The sequence below is a fragment of the Podarcis vaucheri genome (assembly GCF_965113315.1).
Source record: "Podarcis vaucheri genome assembly, chromosome: 15".
Classification (NCBI taxonomy): domain Eukaryota; kingdom Metazoa; phylum Chordata; class Lepidosauria; order Squamata; family Lacertidae; genus Podarcis; species Podarcis vaucheri.
In genome coordinates, this window is record NC_138753.1 from 44775946 (window position 1) to 44801176 (window position 25231).

Sequence of the window (25231 nt, forward strand, 5' to 3'; positions counted from 1 at the left end):
ATGGCCCCAAGATACACCCACGGCTTTCTGTTTTTCCTTTGTACCACTTCCTGACCAATAACTTCACATACACACACAGACTTTTGCGTTTGGGTCCCCCCCCCCCAACACAGACTCCCACACAAGCCTATGGTTGTTCCTGACACTATTTGGGAATCATCTGTCAGTGTAAAATGACTTGGCCATTGGCAAACGTGACATCTAAGCTGCACAATCAGAAGCAGAAACCAATTCCTACCTCTAGACTTGTAGGAGAAGTCCCAGTCCAGTTCTGATTCTGAAAGGAAAGGGAGATTTTTAGATAGAACCAGTCCCAGGTTTGAGCTGGCCTAAGGGTCTCTAGCGAGCCTCTTTCCCTGCCATGATCACCTAGCTGTGCTGGCAATGCCATTCTCTTGGCTAGGGATGGACAAACCTGCCAGTCTCAGTTTCTCTCCATTTCTCATTTTCCCAACCTTAAGTTCAGTTCTCCACATTTCTGCATCACTTTGTGGATTTTTATTTTAAAAGTCCTCATGAAAATTTGCTAGCATTTTAGTGCTTTCCCCTAATATATGCATTTTTCTATACATTATTTGGTGGGAGAACTGCTGAAAAGTACAAATTTTGAAGGAAATCTGCATTGCGGTTCATGTATCATTTACCTGGTGTGAGTTAGTTAGGCTTTCATTCAAAGGCAAACCAAACCAAATTTCTCCCCATCCCTTCTTGTGATTTCCCACCATGCCCCACAGCTCTAGATTAGGGGCAGTGTGGCAAAACAAAAACGTTGCTGGGTCCATCTGTTTTGTGCTGCTCAGAATGCCAGGCCAAGAAATAAATAAAAATAAAAATAAGGGGAGGGGAGGGGAGGGGAGGGGTCCAGGCACCTGCTCAAGGATAGCAGGTGCTTATTCCAGCCCTGTACACACTGAGAGGCCAAAGGGCACCCAGGCGAGGTCTCTGCTCAGAATGGAGCGTGTTGAACAAATAATAGGAAGTGGAGGAAGGAAAGACTGCTCATCAAGTGCATGGCATGTGGCAAAGGACTTTGGACCCTGGGGAGCCACTTTACAGGCCAGTGAACACAGAGCGGCTCAAAGGGAAATGTAGGCAGTCTGCGCTGTGCCTCCTCCTCCACCACTTGGTAAAGGCCATTGACTTGGATCATGGGCAAAGAAATTGACCAACCGATGGCCTCTGCTCACACAGCATTAATATACCTGGGGTGGTGGGAAATCCCTATGACCTGTTTAGTACTGTTTAGTCTGGCTCTCAACAACCCTGTAGGGTCGCCCAACATTATCTCTACAAAAAGGAAGACACATTCCTCCATAAGAAAACCTGCAATAATCCACAGTTGAGCCATATCTTTACTAGGACTAACCAAATTGTGACAGAATAGTGAGAAGCTTTACAGTTCTTCAAAACTGGTAGTCAGAATGGGGGGCAGGGGTAGAAGCTGGCTTGATGTTAGAGACACAAAGTGTGCATTTATTCACACTCTTAGAATTGAGTGAAAGAGGAGATTGCAGACTTAATAGGATCAGAATTTGGTAGGTGCCATTCAGGTTTCAGACTGCACCTGGGACAAAGAAGCGAGGGGTAACTAGGGATGGAAGACATTTGGTTCCGTTTGCAAATGAAGGTGAAGCAATCGGTTCCGCACATTCCAAAACAACACAAGAACTGAAACATAGCCATCCTTTGGCATTGATGTTTCTCTGAATTTTGCAGTGCATTAATCCAATGAGCACTGAAATGCATACACTGGATAATGTGTTTTGTAGAAATGCATATATTTGGGGAAATAACATACAAAAATGCACTGTATTGGAGAAAATTGCTTTGCAAAAAATGCGTGAGTGAAGCAAAATTGCATACAAAAATTTGTGTACTAGACTTCCGGGTTAGCGCCTCCGGCAATGACGGATTTCCTCTGATCGGGAGGAATCTGCTTCATGGAAATTAGGGTCTGGACCGCCACGGCGAGGCGGAGACCCATCAAAAACCACAGGCGGGAGAAGCCTGTGGACGTGGGATTTGGCAGGCACCTTTTGCGCCTCCCCTACTCGCGGGGAAACTCGGTTTCGGGGATCCGGAGCGACGTGGGGTGAGCAGCGCGGTGCTTTGAATCAACTGCTCTTTTCACGGAGTGAAGCCGCATTGCTGTTGCCGGAGAGCGCTGACTTTTTCCTGTGGACAATTGGACTTTAAACAACTACCCGTGAGTAGAACGGAAAATTGGACTATGAAACATCTTAATTTGGCACCGAAGCATGAAGGTTCTAAACAGGAAGTCCACCTTCCGCTTTTGTAAATAGTTTGAAGCAAAGACATTGCAAGCTAAAGTCTGGAAAGTCTTTTGCAAAGGACTAAATTTCCATCGGCTAAAACTACTAAACCCCCCTTGGAAGCAGGAGAAGAGGGGGGAAATCTTAGATTGTTCAAGCCTGCAGGAGAGTAAAGAAAGATAAATTTCCACCGCCTTGAACCTGGGAACGGGTTCCTAGGAAGACAGACTTTTTGGGAAAGTTCATTGACTGTGAATAAAACGTTTGTTGATAGTTAAAAAAGAGAAACTTATTGATTCCAATGTTTCCTTTTGCATTTAAAAGGAACAAAATATTTGAAAAACGAAAGTAATTTTGTTGCTGGACCTGCTTTTAAAAGGACGGATACAAATAGAATTTGTTTCCCCTAGAGGGAGCTTTTGAAACTGTTGTTGGAGTCGATCTGGGGAATTTTCCAGCTGTAGAGATTAAAGATCATGAGAACCAGACATTGACCTTGAACAAGAATGTGCCCAGAAGAAGCCTTAGTGATTGCTTTTTGCAAGACAAGCGCTTTATTGGAACAACTACATGAGAAGATGGATTTGATGACTGTTGCAGTTAATAATTTTGGACAAACAGTGAATACCTATATAGAAACAACTCAGGAACCGACCCAGGAATCTGCTTTGACAGGGCAAGTTGTGAAGAAGACAAAGGAGGAGGTTGCTGTTGAACCTCAAGTAATACAAGTGGAGAAAGCCGCAGCCTTGCAGGAGCATAAGCTGTTGTTTTTAATGACCGAACCTGGAGAAAGTCAGATTGGGAGAGATGGAGTCTTGTTTGGATTGGAGATGGGAAATTGGATAGATCCTCCTATGCAGGGCTGTGGGATCTGGTTCTGCGCCAGGGGGACTCTGGAGTTGTCGGGGCCTTTAACTTTGGAGGGACTTTGAAACATGCCTTGAAATACCTTTTGGATTTTAGTGCTGACTATGGAGAATGGGCTGACCTGTCGAGAAGGGATAGACATTGTTAGGTTGGAGTCTCCCAGAGATCTACTCCTCAGCGATAAAGGAAGGAAATTAAGAACAAGACCAGCAGAAGATAAAGTAAAATATGAAGAAGATCTGCAGAAGGGACATGGAAAAGAGTTAAGAGCCTCGGATAGAAGATCACCAGGTTGATGGACTAAATGGAATGGATAGAAAGGACTGACAGAACCCGAGACCAGGAAGAAGATACGGTGGATGAAGATTGGAAGAAAGTTTAAAAATTCATTTAGAGAAATATTGTAAAATTAATGAGTGTTAGAAAAAATGTTGGAAAGAAACTATTTGGCTTTAGTAGAAATGCTATAAGGAGTTATGTACAAATAAGCTTTAAGTTTTAGGGCTTTTATGGTAAGATAAGGTTAAAATAAATTAAGACAATTTAATGACAGAACATAGTGAAAGATGGAAAGGATTTGCTGAGATAATAGCTAGAATACAAAAAAGGGAGGTGTGAGGAGGTCGATGAAACAAGATAACGAAAGATAAAGATTTGGGAATGTTGGATTTGTTTTTAATTTTTTGTTTGCTTTTGTTTTTGGTTTTGGTGTATTGTGTGTTTTGTTTTCTTTCTTTTTATTGACTTGTATTGTTTAATTTCTTTTTTTCTTTCTTTTCTTTTTCTTTTTCTCTCTTTAATTTTAAATTCTCAATAAATATCATTTTTTAAAAAAAAAACAACAAAAAATTGTGTATTAGTTGAAATTTGGATGAAAATGCTCATGAATTTTAATGAGGACTCTAAAAAATGTAATCTAATGTGGAAATGTGAAGAACTGAATTTAAAATTGAAAAAATGAGAAGCTGAGAGAAGCCAAAATTGTCAGATTCACCCAGCCCTAGCCTTTACCAGTCCCTCCATTTTAATATATAAAATGCAGCTGTTACCTATTATTTTATTATTATTATTATTATTATTATTATTATTATTATTATTATTATATACCGACCTTCATCCACAGATCTTAGGGTGGTTCACAACATAAAATTATGATATAAAAAACACAAAATACATAATAAAAAGAAGAATAAAAACAAACCAAAAACCCCACCTCCCACAACAGAGAGGAACATTTTCTCCTGGAGCCCATAGTTTGAAGCCTGAGGTTTAGCTTGCTGAAATCCACCAGCTGTGTTCAGGATAAGACTTCTTACTGACCAGAGTTGCACTATTTCACTAGTTTTGTTTTCCTAAAACAAGGAGCCATTGGCAGCCTAGAAAATGAGATTTGAACCACTAGGGGATGCTCAATACCTGTAGAGAGCATGTCTCATTGGATAGATCACATGCTGACGATAGTTTCTCAAGGATCATCGATACAATTTTAGGGACTAGATTAATGTGATGCCCTGACAAACTGTACCAGGAAGCTTGCTGTGGATCTGCTGGAACATGCTCCGATACCAGTCCCGAGGACTATCCACACTCTGCAACAGAAACCAGATATGCAAATTCACTAACAGCTGCAAAAGAGAATTGAAGGGGTGGGGGTGTAAGACAGGGTTGAAGTGCTGGGCAGGAAGGAACTACGGGCAGGAATCTATGGGGATCATTTCCCCAAATTTGTCTAGGGAGAAGATACATTCTCCGACAGTTTTGAAGCTGTGAAGACTCACTATAAGCAGTGAAGGGAGCACAGTTTCTTCTTCTTTTCCTAAGGAAGTATCTCAGTTGTCAGGCTAGCCATCATTTTGCAACCTCCTCCACAATATCTCACAGCTAGCATCATTCTAGGGCATTGGGGATAGGATGGGAGAATGGTGCTAACCACAAAAATAGTGGAAAATATTTGGAGAATATTCTGCAAAGTGATCTTTTTTCAGGAGGATGAGAAAAATAAAGTTTTATTCTGAGAAATTTCAGTTCAGCTCTATACTGCAATGCCTCCCACTTCCTCCTCCTCCTCCTTGTGGTGCAGATTCCCTTCTTTTTCCTTGTTGGCCTTTATCTATGATTTCATGTTGCGTATCTGCATATGCGCTCAAATACAAGCTATGATGGGAATATTAGTTCATGTTAGCCATGGTTAGCAGCATCAGTGCAGACACCAAGCTTCATCCATGGTTAGGCTGACAAGGAAAGAGCAGGCTAGAGCTCCAGTGGAGAAGGGTAGAAAACGGAAGAACACATTCCTAAGTCAGTTTGCAAACTATGCTTTGTACTAAACCACACACGCCATCTGAGCTGGGCCTATGTGCTTTCTTTTCATATTTTTTGGCAACGGGGGAGATTTGTTGTTGCTTTTGTTGCAAACAAGCTCATGGAGGCCACTGGGAACACTCTCGACTTCAGGCCAACCTCCCACATTGTTCCATCTGATACAGCATTCAGATAACCATTCTTAAGAGGTTCTCACTTAATTGCAGAACCAGCCCAGTTTTCCAAAAGAAGCCTCAAGAGATCATGAGCTCAAATCAGCTTGGCTACAGACTTAAGTGGGACGCGGGTGGCGCTGTGGGTTAAAGCCTCAGCGCCTAGGGCTTGCCGATCGAAAGCTCGGCGGTTCGAATCCCCGCGGCGGGGTGCGCTCCCGCTGCTCGGTCCCAGCGCCTGCCAACCTAGCAGTTCGAAAGCACCCCCAGGTGCAAGTAGATAAATAGGTACCGCTTACCAGCGGGAAGGTAAACGGCGTTCCGTGTGCTGCGCTGGCTCGCCAGATGCAGCTTTGTCACGCTGGCCACGTGACCCGGAAGTGTCTCCGGACAGCGCTGGCCCCCGGCCTCTTGAGTGAGATGGGCGCACAAACCCCAGAGTCTGTCAAGACTGGCCCGTTCGGGCAGGGGTACCTTTACCTTTACCTTTACAGACTTAAGTGCTTAAAGTACATAGCAGAGGAGAGGGGATGCTGAAGAGAGCTTGGATTTTTGCATCCTATTTACATCTGCTTCATCTACAGACTCACCGATCGTGAGGCAATGGGCATCCCAGACTCATCCACTGGTCCAATGCCATCATACTTCACCCAGCGTTTTTCCTTCCTCCGGCCATCTTTTGTCCAGGTGGCGGACCAGCCTGGTTGTGCAGTGCCATTGACAGCTGGGCGAGCAGGTGAACCAGCTGGGTGGGGAACAGGTGCTGCTTGTGATGTCAGTGGTCTAATTTCTTTAGCAGGCCAGGTGGGATACCAATTATTTGCTGCAAACAGATACGGGCAATGTATAGTGAGCCAGCTCTGCAGGAGGTAAGGTCAGCCAGACCAACATAAAGCAAACACAGTGGTTTACTGGGCTCATGCCATATTAACCACAATAGCCAAACATTTCATGGCAGCAATATACAACGAGGATGTGTTTGTGATAAACACAGGGTGGCCATCACCAGCAGAGCCGGCTTGTGGGTTTCCAAGCAGAGGAATCTGGCTAGCTGCTCATGGAAACAAAATGCTAGATATGTTGGGCCTTGGTAAGGCGCAATAAATCAGTCCTTAAGTTCTTATGAATCTAGTAGTCAGATGAGTCAGATGGCTGGAAGATACGATTATCCTGGACATAACACCAGCCTTGTTGTCACTTGCCTGGTTGCCCCAAGCACCTAGAATTTGACCCAGGCAAGTCTGCAGATGGCCAGAAGAGGTAGGGAGCACTCAGCCCCCCCCCCGTGTTCCTATGCTGGATGCACAGGAGTTAAAAGCTCCACATAGAAAGTGCATTGGTGGATGAGAAAAGAAGCCCTTGTTTCTAGTATATCAAATGTTTTACTTGCCAGCCTCTCTCATGAATAAAAAGCAGATGAATAAACGTTTTTGCAGGCTAGTGACTGTTGGGGGGACTAATTTACAAGGCTGGCTGACTCCATGTGTTTCCCAGTAAAAATCAGCCCTAATTCTGTTTCTGCTCCCACCTGATGGGAATTTTGCCCCAGCCAACTGGTCTAAAAGGGGAGTTTAGAAATGCTGTTGAACATACAAGCTGGCGCTTCCTCCGCCGCAACATAATTCTGCAGCCAAAGGTTACCTGACCAGTTACAGAAGTCAAAAGAGAGCCGGAGACCTGCCAAGATGAACCCTAATTTGACCAAGGTAAAAGTTGGACTATTTGGGACATATAGACTTAAGAAACAGAGCTGGAGCTTCACCTTTAAACAAGTAGGCCTGGCTGGAAGAAACATGGTCAGTACTGAGAAGGTACCTCTTCGAGCTTGGGTGTTCAGTATGAGAGATCTCCGAAGAAGCCGGCTGAAAGGGGCTGAGAGAGATTTGAGAGCCTCGGACGTAAGGTCACCAGGCTAAAAAGATGGACTAACTGGACTTTGGTTGGGGATTGAAACCGGGGAGAGAAGGGTGGGGTTTAGAAGTCCAAAGGGGGCCTGATCTTTATTTTGCAGTGTAAAAATTATATGTTCTTTACTATTATAAGAATGGGGAATCCGTGGATGGGAATTAGGGACAACCTTAGGAAAGGTACTCTTTTTTATTTTGTTTCTATATCTTTCTTTTTTCTCTTTATATAGGGTTAAGGTATATATTCTAAAAATTGCTAACTAAATTAAATTTAGGTATAATAATGAACCAAGGTTTAAATTTATTACAAAGATTTATATTAATAAATTATGGTTAAGTGAACTAATAAACTATGCTTAGGACACTAAGGGAAAAACTTGCTTGAACAAACAATTGGAGTTGGAATACAATAAGGCGAGACGTGGGGAAGTCATGAAAAGAAGTTATTGAAAATGAGTGCTAAAAGGTGGAATTTTTTTTTGTGTGTGTGTTTTCTCTTGGTTTTCTTTTCTTTTCTTTTTTTCTTTTCTTCTGTTTTGCTGTTTGTAACCTTTTGAAACTTTAATAAAGATTATTATAAAAAACAACAACAAAGGTTACCTGACCAAAGTCCCATGAGATGTCAGCTCCTCCACTGATGGGAGCACAGCAGGGGCATTGCTAGACACTTAAGAAGGATTCAGGGCATGTGGCCATAGTCACAAAATTTCATAAGCTTTGCATATGTATAGACGCATATTTATACATGGAGACATATGGATATGCATTTAGAATTTAAATGTCACAGAAGGCATGTCAATTAATTATCCATCTAAAAGATCAGGTCAAATAAATTATTCATAGCACCCCAGCCCAGATCACTCCAAATAAATTCCTCTTCAATTCAATTACTTCCAATTTATTTATCAAAAAATCCTGCTCTGAATCAATTCAATTCCCCTTCAATTAGCTCCATTCATTGGGCTGTATCCAGTGCTAGTCCTACTCAAAGTAGACACATTGAAATTAACAGACAAGGCTAACTTAGTAGGTCCATTAATTCCAGTGGGCTTACTCTGAGTTGAATATGATCCATTATCTCTAGATAAAGCCATCTTACATTAATTTACTCTTCCGGATTGATATCCTACACCTGCAAGTCGATCTCCCCCCTGCCCAGTCCTTAGAAAAAGATGCTTGGCCCACAGACTCCCCCCCCCCCACAGGAGCACTGTGAAAGCAGAGAGGGGAAGCTGGGCTGAGTTTCAACCAAACACAAAGGCCCAAGCAAATGGCAACACAGGAAGCGAAGAAGGCAAAAGGCCACCAGGTGTCCATTCTCTTGCCAAGAAGAAACCACTAGTTCCTCCATATTTGGCTAGAGTTACCTGAGGTTGTTTTCCACGGCTGAGAGATCCCATTGTGCACAGTGCAGGGGGCTGTGTTGTGGAACTCAAAATTCAAGGTGTTTGAACCACAATTACGAATCACAGGAATCTGCAAGCAACAGCACAAGCCCATTAGTTTCACCTCAGTTTTAAAAGCACCAGAAAAGGATTCCAATTTAAAATGAGACTTCTCACATTCTTCATAAATATCACCCTTGGAAGGTTCAGGAGTTCCATGTATTGATAAGATAAATTTGTTCTTGTAATCTTCGGAGAGTGGGACATCTATCCTGCTATCTTTTGAGACTTTTTGTTCCAAAACTGCAAATGAAAGAGATAAGCTTTTCTCCCTCTTTGCAAAACTGCCCTCTCCCCTCCTCAGATTTCAGCAACTGGCATTCAGAAATAAACTGCCTCCAAAAGATTGTTGCATCTGAATGTCTAGAATAAAATTGTTAGAAAATAAATCTAAAAGTAATGATTAACCCAACTGCAAATTGGCTTTAGCTGCAAAAGAAAGGGCAGAATTAATATTGATATTTGCCCTTGAATTTCTTATATCTCCGTCTATATGTATGTTGTCTGATTTTTTGTTGTAACTGAAGTTGTTACTGTCTGGAATAATAAACTATTTTGACTTATACCCAGTTTCACTGAGAAATTGGGCACTTAATAAACTAGAGGCATGGTGAATTCTTTTGATTGTTCTTACTGTGTTTTGCATTAAAATGTGTAAGTCACTTTGAGGATGGGGACTTTTTTGAGGAAGAAAGGCAGACCAGGGCTTGAAAGAAGTGAAACAAAGCCACAGTAACTCCCTGAGAAAGGACTGTTCTCTGGTTGTGAATTGGGGGCACAGAACAGTTTTCTGGGACTGTTAACTTAGGATGAATGTGGAGATAGAAAATCTGCCAATGGGAGTTGTAGTCCAAAACATCTGGAGGACCTCCAGTTGGTGAAAGCTGATTTAGGCTGCCGAGTTTAAAAAGTCTACCTTGGTCAAAAAAATGGTTACCCGGACAGCCTCATGCAAGCAAAACCAGCAATGCTTAACTCCTGCTCCCAGTGGACCAAGGATCAATGTACTAATGAAACCTACACCAGCCCATTATGAAAACCAATTCATTAATATAATCAGCCATAATTAGTCAACCTCTTCCTTTTCAGGAACCTAGTCTAGGGCACACAGACTTAAAACAACTTTGCAGCCTGCAGCTCCGATATGGAAAAGAAATGATGAGCAGTCAGCTGTCCAGGAGCCACAGAGAGGCTTGAGAACACAGCCCCTTTACTAAAGCCTTGTAAAACTAAAGTACTCTTTCCTATTCCTTATTTTATAAAGAAATCACTCGCTGTGAGTCTTAAAACAATTCAGTTTAAAAACAAATATACAACCACTTTACCTGAACCAGTTTTTCCAGAGGCACTGCTTAAATTAATTAAACAGTCTTACATACTATCAGGAATGCCTGGTGTGCTCTGGTCCATGGGGTCACGAAGAGTCGGACACGACTAAACAACTAGACATACTAACTACAGTGGTACCTCAGATTAAGAACTTAATTTGTTCTGGAGGTCCGTTCTTAACCTGAAACTGTTCTTAACCTGAAGCACCACTTTAGCTAATGGGGCCTCCTGCTGCCGCCATGCCACTGCTGCGCGATTTCTGTTCTCATTCTGAAGCAAAGTTCTTAACCCAAGGTACTATTTCTGGGTTAGCAGAGTCTGTAACCTGAAGCGCCTGTAACCTGAAGCATCTGTAACTCGAGGTACCACTGTACTAATGGCAGCTTTCCTGGGGGAAGCAGAGAGGAAAGTGCAAATCCTTATTGGACTCTCTCCAGTAATGCTGTCTGTCCCGTCCCCCCCCCCCACTTTTTTTAAAGAGGCATGAAGTGCAGTCACCCTTTCTCATTATCGTCTAGTTTGTCCCTGATGAAGTAACCTGTGAGGCAGCACAAAAAAGAAGTGCAAGACCCTGGGGAGGAGAAACACGCAGAACATTTGCCTGGAACTTGAGGCCCTTCAGAAACTGCTCCCCTGAGTTCCAGCCATCATGGCCCTGGGTCCTGAACCAGGAAAGTCATAGTTCAGTGGCATTTAAAGGGTCACAGGTTCCCCACAGTTAGCACATCCAGAGAATTAAACCTGCAGGGTTAATTGCTTAATTATTTCCAAGGATTTCCTCCTTATATCCTTCGAGAAACACCTGCTTCTATTTATCTTTATGATGTGAATACAGGCAGATGTGCCCTTTGGCCTTTCTGTCTAGGCTTATAAGTTTCCTGCTACACATGTTGCTTTATCAAATAGAGTGTGAAGGCCAAGCTACCTGCTATACAAAATTACATGCAACTTTCCCCCATCTTTTCTTTTGACATGGCAAACAGTCACTGGAAGCTGCAGGTCAGGTGCTAAGAGAAAATGGGCAGCTGGGATGGTTTAGGACCTAAACAGATAGGATGTTGACAGCATGAATGAAATTAACTTGCATAATTTTAGTTATCTGAGTAACCCTTTCTGAATGGGGAGCCTGAGCAGTATGGGATCTTCCACCAGCATGCAAATAGTTGTGCCTCCGTTTGTGGGAGGGGTGTGTTGTTTTCATTGGAACTATGGTAGGTCTAAGCCTCTAAGGTTTTGACCCGTGTTTCCCAAACTTGGGTCTCCAGCTGCTTTTGGACTACAGTTCCCATCATCCCTGGCCACTGGTTTTGCTAAGCTAGGGATGATGGAAGTTGTAGCCCCAAAACAGCTGGAGACCCAAGTTTGTGAAATACTGGTTAGACTAAGGGTTAGATTCCACGTACCCATCTTCCCATCCCCTGCTCCGCCCAAACTGGGGTTCCTAATTACAAAACAAAAAAATGTGCATGTTAATTTTATTCACACAATGAAGTTCAAGTCTTGTTTGACCCTTAAAACCTTCTGTATCTTTTTGCCTCTGCGGGGGGGGGGGGGGAGAGAAGCTGGAGGGCATATTAGAAGGAAGATTTCCAGCACAGAAAGTATTTCTCACCCCCATCTCCAATTGTCACCACTCTATTCTGATCACAGCTTCCCATGGCTGCCTGTAATTCTAACAAAAAAGTTAGAGGTAAATTAAACAGAGCTATACCTCACAGGTGCAGTTTTCCCCTAAGGCTGTTGATGCAGTTCCCAGTTGTGGGTGGCAGGGCTCCCCTGCAAGTCATGGGGGTGATGAGCAGTCAGGTGAGGGCCCTTACCCACTGGCAATTCCTCTGAATTCGTTTGGTTAAAGCAGGGGCAATCCTGGGAATTTTACAATCCTCAGAAGGGGGGGAATGGCAGCTGGGAAATGGCTTCATCTGTGACTGCCTCTAGCATCTTTGCTGCACTGATTCTGCTGTCTGCTGAAAACACATCTCTTTACCCTGGCCATTGGCAGTTAAGGTTATGTTGTTTTGTGGGACCTGGCTTTTTTGGCGAATTGATACCGTTCTGCTTTTGTTTGGAAGGATTTTCCTTGTTTTTATAACCATATGATTGTTTTACTTGTTTTGTGTAACTGTATGATGATATTGTAGTCACCTGTTCTGGGATCCTGTGGTGAAGAGCAGCTAAGAAATCTTATAAATGAACAACAGCCACTCACTCTGTGCTTCGAGGGAGCCCTCACCATCTGTGGAGTAGATGTGGCCTGAGGAGATACTGGGTTCCTGCTGCTGATGAAAGAGGAGTTTTTCTGGAGGCCTGATGGGATGAAGTCATCCAGACTGAGGCCCAGTGTTTCCTCAGGTGCTCCAGCTCTGGAGTGAGATGGCGGAGAGGTAAAACGAGGCCTTCCTTGTGGGGAAGGAGACGATGAATAGTTTCCTGGGACATGAAGACGATGCTCTGTGTATGTCGCACTCTGCACGGATTGGGAAAAGAGAACGTTCTTTAGGCATTACGACTTGGTGTATACAATCACAGTAATACTGAGGCAACATGTCTCCGCCAGGTAAACCCTTTCAGCTCAGAATAAGAGTGGCTGGCGGATAACCTCAGGGCAGGAGCCGGTGGGCTGGGGAGGTCTCTACCTGGGTCAGGAGAGCCTAAGGGAAAAGTTCCTGTGGAAGGTCCTAGTTGGTGGGTGGGATTTCCCTCACCTCATCCCCCTCCCTACCAGTCCCCATAGAACAAGGCCTGGGCTCTGCCTCTGTGGCTATTAGAACTGGTTGCACATTTTGCCACGTAACTTTCTTTCTAGAAGGGATAGACACTTTGTCAAAAGAAAGAGCTCAGAGTGTGAGACACCTTTCTAGGAGCACAAGTGAATGCCTTTGCATGTGCCACTTCACTCACGGGCACCAGATTAGAAGCCCTTGGAAGAGGGAGTCAAATTTTGAAATTAGTTGTTGGAAAAAGGGAAAACACACAGGCACATGTTTGCATAAACTGATTTATGCATAGATAATTTTTTGAAATAATTGTGGGGAAGACTGGACCAGGCAACCCTTATGCCTGCTCAGCCAGGAGCCAACTGTTGCCGGGCAACCCCATTCCCGCCCCGTTCTTAAGAGTATTGTTGAAGCAGACACTCCTCGTATCCCTTGGAACCGAGACGCGTCTTCCAACAGCCCTTCAAAGAGAAGACTGTCCTCTGCAAAGTAGGGCACATTTTGCAGAGTTGCTTACCTGAGGCTGCCTCTGGTTACTGGGATATGGGGTGGTATGCACTTGTTCTGCTAGTCTAAGCATTTACACTCGCGCAAAAGAACGTTCCCTCACCCCCTCCTCTCTGTGTCCTCTCCAATCCTGCTCCAGCACAGATCTAGGGGGCATGCAGACAGGGGGGTGGGGGGTGGAGAGTTCCACTGCACAAGCATAAATCCTTGCACTAATAGAACAAGCTACTTAGCAATACAGTCAAACCTCGGTTGTCGAGCGTAATCCATTCCAGAAGCCCCTTTGACTTCCAAAATGTTCAACAACCAAGGCACAGCTTCTGATTGGTTGTAGGAGTTTCCTGTGCTCAAGTGGAAGCCACATCGGACGTTTGAGTCTCGAAAAACATTTGAAAACCAGAACATTTACTTCCAGGTTTTTGGCATTTGGGAGCCAAAACGGAGGCATTCAGGAGCCAAGGTTTGACTGCACATGGGATACAACCCACAGGAGCCTGTATCAGATTGTTCCATCTGTCTAGCCCAGTACCGTGCCCCCTAACTGACAGCATAAAATCATGGAGGGGACCCCAAGGGCCATCTAGTCCAACCCCCCTGCAAAAAGCATCCAAGACAGGTGGCCCTTTCCCATCAGCTGCTACCTGGTTCTTGTAGCTGGAGATGCCAGGAGCTGAACTCATGCTGCATGCAAAGCAGCTGCTGAGCTACGGTCTGCTCCACTCGGTGTTTCTCTCTCCTGAAAACAAGGGATGGAAACAGCACGGCCAATTTAGCTATTCCTCTGCTTTGTGCATGTGATCTACTCATCCGCCCAGGGCTCTGAGCCTCACATTATGACATCCATGGGAATGAGAGAAGCCAATGCCTTCTTTTGGCCCCTAGACAAAAGCCTGACCAGAAATCCCAGTGCCTCAGCCAGCAATGGATTAAATCCCTGCCTTTATTTACAAGAGACATCAACGGCTCCCCTGGGATCTCCAATCCACACGCCAGACCAATCTGTTCAAAAACATTTCCTGTTATTTAAAGACAGGCACAGCGATGGTAAAAATAATACTAATGTGACTGATAACAGTATCGCTATGAGTTAAAGCATAATAACCAAGGCTCACATTCAGGGACTGAAGCATCCCAGATCTGGAGTTCTGAAACGTCAGCAGTGCCTGTCACATGCAGATGCTTCCCTCCAAGAGGCAGCCGTCAGCTCAGGGTTGCTGTTTCCTAGGCAGGGAGAGGAAAAGAAAGGCATGATGGAGTTGCCCTGGAGCCCGGCCTCTTTACAGCTTCACTTAGCTAGTTCCTTAGCCAGGAATGTGTTCCCTGCTCCACCAGAACCGTCCTCACATGCCTTCATTTGTTCACTTTGCTAGGGTTGTCAACCACTGATGGGATGTTTAATTAATTTATCTCCCGCCTCTTAACTAGTAAATTGATCAAGTGTCAAGAAATGTGCATACCACCAAAACCTGTATACACTGGTACTGCATTTAAGATCAGGAAGAAAACACAGAATTGTTGAAATACTGTTAAAAACAAAAGGCAGTCATAAAACCATAAAAGCAATCAGCAAGCAATAAAAGCAACAACAGGTAATAATATTCAAAATCTAAAACTCAAGAGGAGCAGCATTAAAACTATACACTAAACATCTGGGCCAATTAAGAACAAACCCTAAACAATACACTAAACACCTGGCACTGAAAACTTATCAGTGGGTGCAAGGCAAGTCATCTTTGGAGGGGGATTCCAGAATCGGAGAGGGGGGGTCATTTGCATGCAAGTGGGAGGGACCTTGGGGGTTCTTCGTGCAGCTCAGCTGGGGGAAGGGAGCCAAGCGAGGAACAAGCTGGGTCAGCCTGGCAATGCAGCTTCTCCCCCCTCTGTGGTATGGGGGGCAGAGCGCAATGGGGTTTCACCTGGAGGTATCTCGCAGGTGAAACAGCCGCTGCTCCTGTGTCCCTCTGCTCCCAGTGGCCTATATTGAAAGCTGTGCTGGTAGCTGAGGAACGCAGGCTCCAGGAAGAGCCTCCTCATGAGCCAGAGGTGCACTGGGGCTTTGCTGAAGCTAGTCAGGTCTCTCCCCTCACTTCCGGGCCCACCTGAGAGGTGCCGGAACTCTGTTCTGGTGCGTTATGGCTGAAAAAAGTCCCAATAATAATAATAGGAAAATGTGAAAATGAATTGAAAAATGATTAAAATAATAATATTTAAACACAACAAAATTCCTAAAATATATTTCTTCTTGGATGTACAAGACCAGGCTGCTAAACCCTGCTGCAACAAATCTGCCCCACCTTCTGAAGTGACACCATGTTGATATTGCTCACATCCACACCATACATTTAACTGCTATGGCTTCCCCCAAAGCATCCTGGATGGGGTTAAGGGGGCTCAGAACTGTAACTCTGTGAGTGGCCGGCTGCATTTCCTAGGATTCTTTGGGGAACCAGTCTGAAACAGCTGCAGCTCTGACCCAATAGGATGCTAGTCACAGAGAAGTGGATGCCAACTTTCTCCATCTATATAGGAAGCTGCCTTACTATCTAGACCAGACTATCTAGACCAGAATTGCCTAGACTGGTTGTGACACTCTGGGATTTTCAGACAGAACGGTCTTTCCCAGCACCTGACCTTTTAAGTGGAGATGCCAGGGATGGAAGCAGCAACACAAAGTAGACAGTACTGCTTCCATCAGGATCCCTCTCTTTCAACCATTCCCACCTGCCTCTGTGGCACAAAGAAGAAGCTGGCTCGTTCCGCCCAGTCTGCTGAAAGAGCAGCTCAGTCAGGAACCTCCTGCCCCTGCACGGTTCCCATTCCAGCTGATTATCATAATAATTACTATTCATGTTAATTTGTTGTTATCGGATCTGTTTATATGATATTGCCATTTTTGCACATTGCAGTGGGTGGACCAGTGGACCCCTGGGGTCCCTTCCAGCTCTATGATTATTTTTATTTATTTTGTTCTCTGCTCTGGGATTGAAAATATTCAACAAAGAGCAAACTAGAAATGCTGTTTTGTTTTGTTTTTAAATATCCCCTTCTGCAACAAGATGCTTGAAAGGGTGGTAGTCCCACAATTTCAATAATGCTTGGAGGAAGCTGATTTTCTTGACTCATTTCAATCCCGTTCCAGGCCCAGTTTTAGCACCAAAACAGCGTCAATCAGGAGAGGGAAGTCTGACATGGCTGGTTCTCCTTGACCTCCCCTTGGCTTTTGATACTATCATCCAGGATATCTTCCTGGTCAACAGTATTTTTTAATTCAAGCCCTGACTGCAGAGAAAGAACTGGTTTGAACTCAAAGGTGCTTCAAGGCTGAGGTGCAGTGGGAGAATCAGGAGCACACTTAGAGGGTGCTTGTTATAAAGCCAAGATGCTGCCTCCCTCTATCCCACGGTCAGAAACTGACCAGACTGGCCACCGAATCTTTCTTTGACACTCTGGACAGGACAGCTCCCGGCACCTGAGGGCCGCAGGCCGGCTGAGGAGGTGCAGATCAGGCCTCTGTCCAAAGGCAGTCTCACAGCAAGGGCAGGCTCTGTGCTGGAGAAGGAAGAGATGCGCCAGAAGGAATGGCCATTTGCATGGAAAAGGTCTGGCAAGGGAGCTCGTAACTCCTGAAGCTGTTCCAGGGAGTAACTGGAGCAGGACAGACTGAGCCACACGCTTATCTGCTGGGCGCTTGGGAAACAAAGTCTCATTTCCACAGCTGGTGTGATGCCCACAGAGAGGTTGCTGCCTGGCCCCTTTTCTCTGCCAGTACAAGGTCTGAGTGTGTGCATGTTGGCTCTGTCCTTTCATGGTGACTGTGGCAATGCAAATGGCTTTGCATTAATAATTCAGCCCCAGACAATGCTCTACAGTTTGCTCGGCTGCATGGCTGCATTCCTGTGGGGGTGCATAAAAAGGGGTTTGGTGGGAGGGGAGGAGCAAAAGTTTATGGGTGGGAGAGAACAAGCTCCAGGAGGCTGCAGCCTGGGCAGGAAGAGATAAGGAAGTTGACGGGGCATCCATACCCACAGCTCTGTGGCAGAATACATGCTCAGCCGCCATCATGTTCACACAGGTCCCCTCACAGAGCCCTGGAGAGGCACTGCCAGTCACTGCAGTCAGCACTGGGCTGCATGAGCCAATGGCAGGAGCCAGCTCTGTAGGATCTGTTTTTGTTTTTAATAATATTTATTAATTTTCAACAATTTAAACACAACACTACAAAAAACCAAAGAAAAACAATACAACAATACAATACCGTACAAAAACACTACACAACACTAACACAAACAATTAACAAAACAAAAACCATTCAAAACACAATCCAATTTCAATATCTTATCTTTCATTCACATGTTTCCACGACCTCCTCACACCTCCCTTTTTGTCTTCCACTTCTATTAATTGTTTCAGCAATTCCTCTCCATCTTCCTCTATTTTCTATCCTATAATTATCTTAACACATTCTAACTTTATTTTTCCCTTTAATACCCTATTAATCTATCTATACCTAATTCCTTATAACATTTCTACTAAAGCCATATAACTTCATTCCAACATTTTTCTAACATTCATTAATTTTACAGTATTTCTGTAAGTAGTCTTTAAACTTTTTCCAATCTTCTTCCACTGATTCTTCTCCCTGGTCTCGGATTCTGCCAGTCATTTCTGCCAAATCCATGTAGTCCATCAACTTCATCTGCCATTCTTCCTGTGTGGGTAAATCTTGTGTCTTCCAATACTTTGCGATAAGTATTCTTGCTGCTGTTGTTGCATACATAAAAAAAGTTCTGTCCTTCTTTAACACCAATTGGCCGACCACGCCCAGGAGAAAGGCCTCTGGGTTCTTTAGGAAGGTATATTTAAATACCTTTTTCATTTCATTATAAATCATCTCCCAGAATGCCTTAATCTTTGGGCACGTCCGCCAAAGGTGAAAGAATGTACCTTCAATCTCATTACATTTCCAACATTTATTATCGGGCAAATGATAGATTTTTTGAAGCTTAACTGGTGTCATGTACCACCTATAAATCATTTTAATTAAATTTTCTCTTAAGGCATTGCATGCCGTAAACGTCATACCTGTGGTCCATAACCGTTCCCAGTCAGCCATCATTATGTTACGCCCAAAATCTTGTACCCATTTAATCATAGCTGATTTCACCATTTCATCCTGAGTGTTCCATTTCAACAGCAAGTTATACATTCTTGACAAATTCTTAATTTTTGGATCCAACAATTCTGTTTCCAATTTTGATTTTTCCACCTGGAAACCAACTTTTTTGTCCAAATTGTAAGCCTCCATTATTTGGTAATAATGGAGCCAATCTCTCACTTTGTTTTTCAATTCTGCAATTTTATTCTATCACCTTCATGCTCCAAAATTTCCCAATATTTCGGCCATTTGGCCTCCATATTGAGTTTTTTCTGTGCCTTCGCTTCCATTGGTGACAACCATCTTGGAGTTCTCTTTTCTAACAGATCCTTATATCTTATCCAAACGTTAAACAATGCTTTTCTAACAATATGATTTTTAAACGCTTTATGTACTTTTACCTTATCATACCACAAATATGCATGCCAGCCAAATGCATTATTAAAACCTTCTAAATCCAACACGTCTGTGTTTTCAAGAAGCAGCCATTCTCTCAGCCAGCAAAAAGCAGCTGATTCATAATAAAGTTTAAGATTTGGCAGGGCAAATCCACCTCTTTCTTTAGCATCGGTTAATATCTTAAATTTTATTCGAGGCTTCTTGCCCTGCCAAACAAATCTGGAAATATCTTTCTGCCACTTCTTGAAACAATCCATCTTATCTAAGATTTGCAATGTTTGAAACAGAAACAACATCCTTGGCAGCACGTTCATTTTTATCACAGCAATTCGGCCTAACAATGATAACTTCAAATTTGTCCATATTTCTAGATCCTTTTTCACTTCAGTCCAACATTTTCCATAATTATCTAAGTATTTCACTTTCTTTTTTTAAATCATATTTATTAAAGTTTCCAGAACAACAACAAAAAATAGAAATACAAAGAAAAAAGAAAGATAAAATACACTTAAACCCTTACTTTCATTGCCTACTTTCTGGGACTCCCCCATCCCCCTCCCAACTGTATTCCCCTTTCATTAATTTGGTTCTACAAGCTCTTACTCCCAAATTAAAACTTAATTTGTTTAGCCCACTATTCAATTTAAATTATACAGTCATTCCACCATCCCTCATCATTAACAGAAAGAAAGTTTTCCCCCCAAGGTCCACCCCAGTTTCCTTCCACGAATTCCCTTTTTTAATAAACACGTCCAATCAAAATAAAGTGATATACATGAAGATATAAAAAGATATAGAAGATAAAGGATATAAAAAGATAAAAATAGTTGCACAGCCTTTGGATTCCAAATCTCTCCCCCCCCTTCCCAGGTTTGAATTCCCCATATCCATCAGTCTATCTATTGTCAGCCTGGAGATCTCAAGTCTATGGCCAGTTTTTTCCCCAGTTCCACCTTGCCGGGTTTTTTTTTTATATATTTTTTTTATATTTTGGGTCTTGACCTCTTGAGCTCTTCACTCTTCACAAGCTCAAGAGGTCAAGACCCAAAAGCTTTAGCAACTAATCTACACTTAATGACCCACCCGGTGGTATTCAGAATATCACTCATGAAATCACTCAAGATATCCCTCAAGTAATTAAGGAACAAAAGAAGAAAAGGCACACTAATCTAGGAACTTCCTCTCTGCCCAGAACGTTGGAGGCTATACACCACACCCCTCAACAGTATTTATAGGAACTCAAACACCAGACTCTGCTCTGTTCCAGTAACAAGAAGCCGAAAGCACCAGCCTGAAGATGACGAGTGAGACCTCGTCGAAACGTCGCACAGACACCCCGACTCTTACACGGGAAGACACCCGAAGACACCAAAACCTGCATATATATATATATATATATATATATATATATATATATATAGATGTTTAACTTCAAACATCCAGTCTAAAAGAGGCCCCCAGAGGGCCTTTAGTTTCCTTGGTCTTTATAACTCCCCCTTTGTTCTTTCCAAGTCGTAATCAGTCCTCTGTTCTTTTTTTCTCACTTTCTCAGGTTTCTTGTCCTGTTCCGCTGCTAAAACGTTCTAATTCAGAAATTTGGTACCTCTACAGAGGTTGTTGTTTTTCAGGAACAAAAACTTACGTCCAGTCCCTTCCTTTCTTCAATAGATAATTCTATTGTCTCCTTTAATATAAACACCTCTGTAGACAAAATACTGTTTCGGTTTTGCAGCTTTCCCAGAAGATAACAAGTCCTGTACGATTCCAAGAGTATTTTTCCACTTACGACCGTTCTTGTAATATCCCGAGACCCCTCTAGGGGGATTGTAGTAACTTTGTTTCCTCTGATCCAAAAGTCAAATTGTTGTTCCTTATTTTCAACAGTTTATATCCAAATTGTAGCAAATTGTAGCAAAACTAACCAGCAAAGGCCTCATGGCAAAGTCCTCTTTATATTCTCCAACTTTGACAGCTACTTTGACAGCTGTCAAAGTCTCCGTCTCTCTTCACCAGGCTCTCTCACGAATCGCCCCGGTTCCCTGGGGGGGTTACATTTTCATTCTTACCTCCACTCTTCTCCTCCAGTACAGTTCTTATAATTTCCCATCGTGGAATTAATAATTTTTATCAATAAGCAAGAATACACTTCTCTCTCGACCTTGGTTACCCAATCCTTGTTTTAGAATGTTTACAATAGGGGGGGGACTGACTTCCTTTTTGGATCTCCCCCGCTCGTGCCAAATCCGAAAAAAAAATTCTTTTTTTCCCCTCCTTTTAAACCCGGTTTCCAAATTACTCACGGGTTGTTGTTTAAGTCCGAATTTTCAATAGAAGAAGTCAGCACTCTCCGTTGAATGGCATGCAGCTTCGCTCGGCAGGGAAAGCAGAGGACTCATAGCACCACGCCACTCCCCGGCACCCGTTCCGTAGCCTTTAAAAAGGCTCCTTCAAGAGTCGGGAGGACGCTAACGGTGCCCGCCGAGTCACCCATGTCCCCGGCACCCGTTCCGTAGCCTTTAAAAAGGCTCCTTCATGAGTCGGGAGGGCGCTAACGGTGCCCGCCGAGTCACCCATGTCCACGGGCTCCGTGCCCGTGGTTTTTAAGGGTCCCCGCGTCGCCGACGCGGTAGGACCCAGCCCCTGCCGAGCAGACTCCCTCCGGAGCTCGGAGGGAGTCCGCCATTCGGCGATGGCGCCAACCCAGAAGTCCCTAAGTATTTCACTTTCTTAACCAACGTTAGTCCTGTCTCCTCCTGAAATTTCTCTCTCTCATTCACAGTTAAGTTTTTCTCTAAAGCCTTAGTTTTCATCTTGTTCAACTTAAAACCTGCTACCTGTCCAAATTCTTGAATCAATTCCAGTACCCTTTTAGTACTAGATTCTGGCTCCTGTAGAGTCAATACTAAGTCATCAGCAAATGCTTTCAGTTTGTACTGTTTAGCTCCCACTTGTATACCTTTAACCTCTTGATCCTTTCTAATCATTTAACAAAACCTCAAGGACCGATATAAAAAGCAGTGGAGAAATTGGGCAGCCTTGTCATGTCCCTTTCTCAATCTTAAACTCTTCTGTCACTACATTGTTCACAATTAATTTAGCCTTTTGTTCAGAATAAATTGCACCTATACCATTTTCAAAACCTTGGCCTACCCCCATCCCCTGTAGATTCTTCTTTATAAAACTCCAAGAAATGTTGTCAAAGGCTTTCTCTGCATCCACAAATATCAAAACTGCCTTAGTATTGATATTCACTCGTAGTTTTTCTAGAATATTAATTATATTCCTCGTATTATCAGACAAATGTCTGCCCGGGAGAAAGCCCGCTTGGTCTTTATGAATTTCTTCTGCTAACAGGGCGATATAGGGCGATAGTTCTTAAGCTGTGTCTTTTCAGTCTCTGTTTTTGGTATGTGTAATATAGGCTTCCTTCCATGACTCTGGTGCCTTTCTCCCTTCCAATATGTCATTGCAGACTTCCTTCAAAGGTTGTATTAACCATTCTTTCAAAGATCTGTAATATCTTGAAGTCAAACCATCTGGTCCTGGAGATTTACCTAGTTGCATATTCTGAATAGCCCCTTCCACCTCCTGGTCCGATATTTTGTAGTTCAACATTAGCTGTTTTTCCTGAGAGATTTTGTGTAGCCCATTTATTTTCAAAAAACAATCAATGTCCATTTCTTTCTGCTTCTCCTGTGTATAAAGTTGTTTGAAGTACCTCTGAAAACACTTCCTGATCTCCAATGGGTTCTGTATATTCTTTCCTTCCACATCCAAACTCGTAATAGTATTAAGTTTTTGTCTTTTTTTCATTTGCCAGGGCAACAATTTTCCACACTTATTTGCCAATTCACATGTCTTTTGTCTCATCTGTTTAATCTTCCATTCTCTTTCCTGATTCATCAGCTTCATATATTGTACTTGGTATAACTTTATCTCTTTCAGGCTCTCCTGTGACTTTTTTTTTTTGCTCTCAGTTTCTTCTTCCTTTATTTTCTCCAGAATTTTATCCTTTTTTTCATTCTGAGTTCTCTTCTTGATTACATTCTGTTGTATTAGAAATCCTCTCATGACCGCTTTGCTTGCGTCCCAAATTACTCTTTTTTCCACTGTAGTATTAATATTTACAGTGGTGCCCCGCAAGACGAATGCCTCGCAAGACGAAAAACCCGCTAGGCGAAAGGGTTTTCCGTTTTGGAGGTGCTTTGCAAAACGAATTTCCTATGGGCTTGCTTCGCAAGACGAAAATGTCTTGCGAGTTCCTGCGGGGGTTTTTCCCTCCCCCCTTTTTCCCAAGCTGCTAAGCCGCTTATCAGCTGATCCGCTAAGCCGCTAATAGCGCTAAGCCGCTAATGGGCTTGCTTCGAAAGACGAAAAAACCGCAAGACGAAGAGACTCGCGGAACGGATTCTTTTCGTCTTGCGAGGCACCACTGTATCTCAAAGTAATCTCTTAGAGTTTTTTGGGCCTTCTTGGTCACCTCTTCATTCCTGAACAGAGTATCATTCATCCTCCATCTAAAAGAACCCATTGGCATCAATTTCATTTCCATCTTCACAGCATTATGGTCAGAGCAAGTTTTAGGGCAAATCTCCACATTGCTAATCTTCGGAGCCATTCCCCTAGTTACCCAGATTTGGTCAATTCTTGTCCATGTCATTTTAGCCTCAGAGAAAAAAGTTCCCTCTCTACCCAGAGGATTCTTCATTCTCCAAATGTCCGCTAAGTCCATATTGTCCGTCATGTCATAAAAGGTTTTGGGTAGTCTGCCATCTTTGGTGACTACCTGTCTCTGTGCCTTGTCCATATTTGTAGACACCACTCCATTCATATCTCCCATCAAGATCATATTATAGTCCATATAGTCCATCAGAATCTCATGTAGTTTCTTAAAAAACTCCGATTTCCCTTCATTTGGTGCATAGATACCTACAATCAGGAATTTTTCTCCTTGTGATTGAATTTCAATTGCAATAAATCTCCCTTGGTCATCTTTAAATATAAATTTCGGTGATAGGCTCTCCTTTGCATAAAGGACCACTCCCCTTTTTTTGACTTTGTCTGATGAGATAAATTCTTGGCCATTCTTTTATTACTCAATATCTTCCTATGTAGCCTTATCACATGTGTTTCTTGTAAACAAATCAAGTCCAAATGTTCTTTTTTCAATAAATGAAAGACTCTCCGCCTTTTTTCTGGGGAGTTCAGTCCATTAACATTCCAACTCAAAACCTGCAACCCCATCATGTAGTTCTGCTGATGTTCCTCCAACTGCACCCAATGCTTGCTCTTCTTCTGATGGTGGTGGTGGTGGCGGCACGTTCACTGGGAGAGCCAATCCAAAGGATAAGGTTGATATGTCCAATATTTCCTTATTTGGTGATCTCCTAGCTCTTTGCTCTGGTCCTCTAACTGGTGATCTTCTGTCCAGTGCTCTTGGCTCTTCTTGTCCCTTCTGCAGATCTTCTTCGTATTTATACAAAAACTTTACTTTATCTTTTTCTGATCTTATTTTTATATTCCTTCCTTTGAAGCTGAAAGATAGGCCTTGGGGAAACTCCCACCTAAAGATAATTTTGTTTCTTCTCAGCAGAGCAACAATATCTCTAAAGTTAAGCCTGAGATCCAAAAGATATTTTGGGACGTCTTTAAAAATTTCCACTCTTGACTGTTGTATTTCTAAATTCTTCTGGCAATGCCAGCCCAAAATTCTATCTCTCTCTTCCTTAGCTCTGTAGGATCTTCAGTGGGGTGGGGTGGGGAGCCTTCAGCCCATGGGCCAACTGGGCCAGTGAGGCTGTTTCCCCAAAACCACACCTGCCCCTGACATCATCTGCGATGGCAGATAGTTGGGCACCTTGATGCATGTTCCTGCTGTCACCACCAGTCACCTGAATGCCAATCAGCTGCCCATGGAAATTCACGGGCACTGCTGACTCCTGCCAAAAGCTGGGCTTGAAGTCCGCACCATCAGCTTAGTGGCTGAGGAAGGGCTGTGGCTCAGAGAGAGGCTGGTTGCAGAGCACATGCTATGCCTGCAGAAGGTCTCTGATTCCATCTCCGAAATCTCCAGATAGGGCTGGGGATACGCCTGCCGGGAGACTCTAAGAGTTACTACCAGTTGGTGCAGGAGAGCCTTCTCCGACCCAGGACCC

General features: G+C 43.4%; 1 protein-coding gene across 10 annotated transcripts in view; it reads right to left on the minus strand.

Moving 5' to 3' along the window:
* SORBS3 (sorbin and SH3 domain containing 3) overlaps window positions 1-25231 on the minus strand; it is a 79118-nt gene that overhangs the window by 29564 nt on the left and 24323 nt on the right. For 4 of the 10 annotated variants that reach the window (XR_014213837.1, XM_082200319.1, XM_082200321.1 and 1 more), the window contains exons 2-8: window positions 14635-14743; window positions 14161-14258; window positions 12508-12765; window positions 8892-9000; window positions 6208-6440; window positions 4669-4732; window positions 239-277 (exon numbers count right to left, since the gene is read on the minus strand). Coding sequence is in view for 9 of the 10 variants with exons in the window: in XM_082200319.1 (XP_082056445.1) it covers window positions 239-277; window positions 4669-4732; window positions 6208-6440; window positions 8892-9000; window positions 12508-12765; window positions 14161-14202 (745 nt within the window). In the remaining variant the exon portion in view is untranslated. Of the gene's footprint in view, window positions 1-238; window positions 278-4668; window positions 4733-6207; window positions 6441-8891; window positions 9001-12507; window positions 12766-14160; window positions 14259-14634; window positions 14744-15438; window positions 15582-25231 lie in introns of those variants that run through there. The other 6 variants (XM_082200322.1, XM_082200324.1, XM_082200325.1 and 3 more) reach the window with 4 other exon arrangements.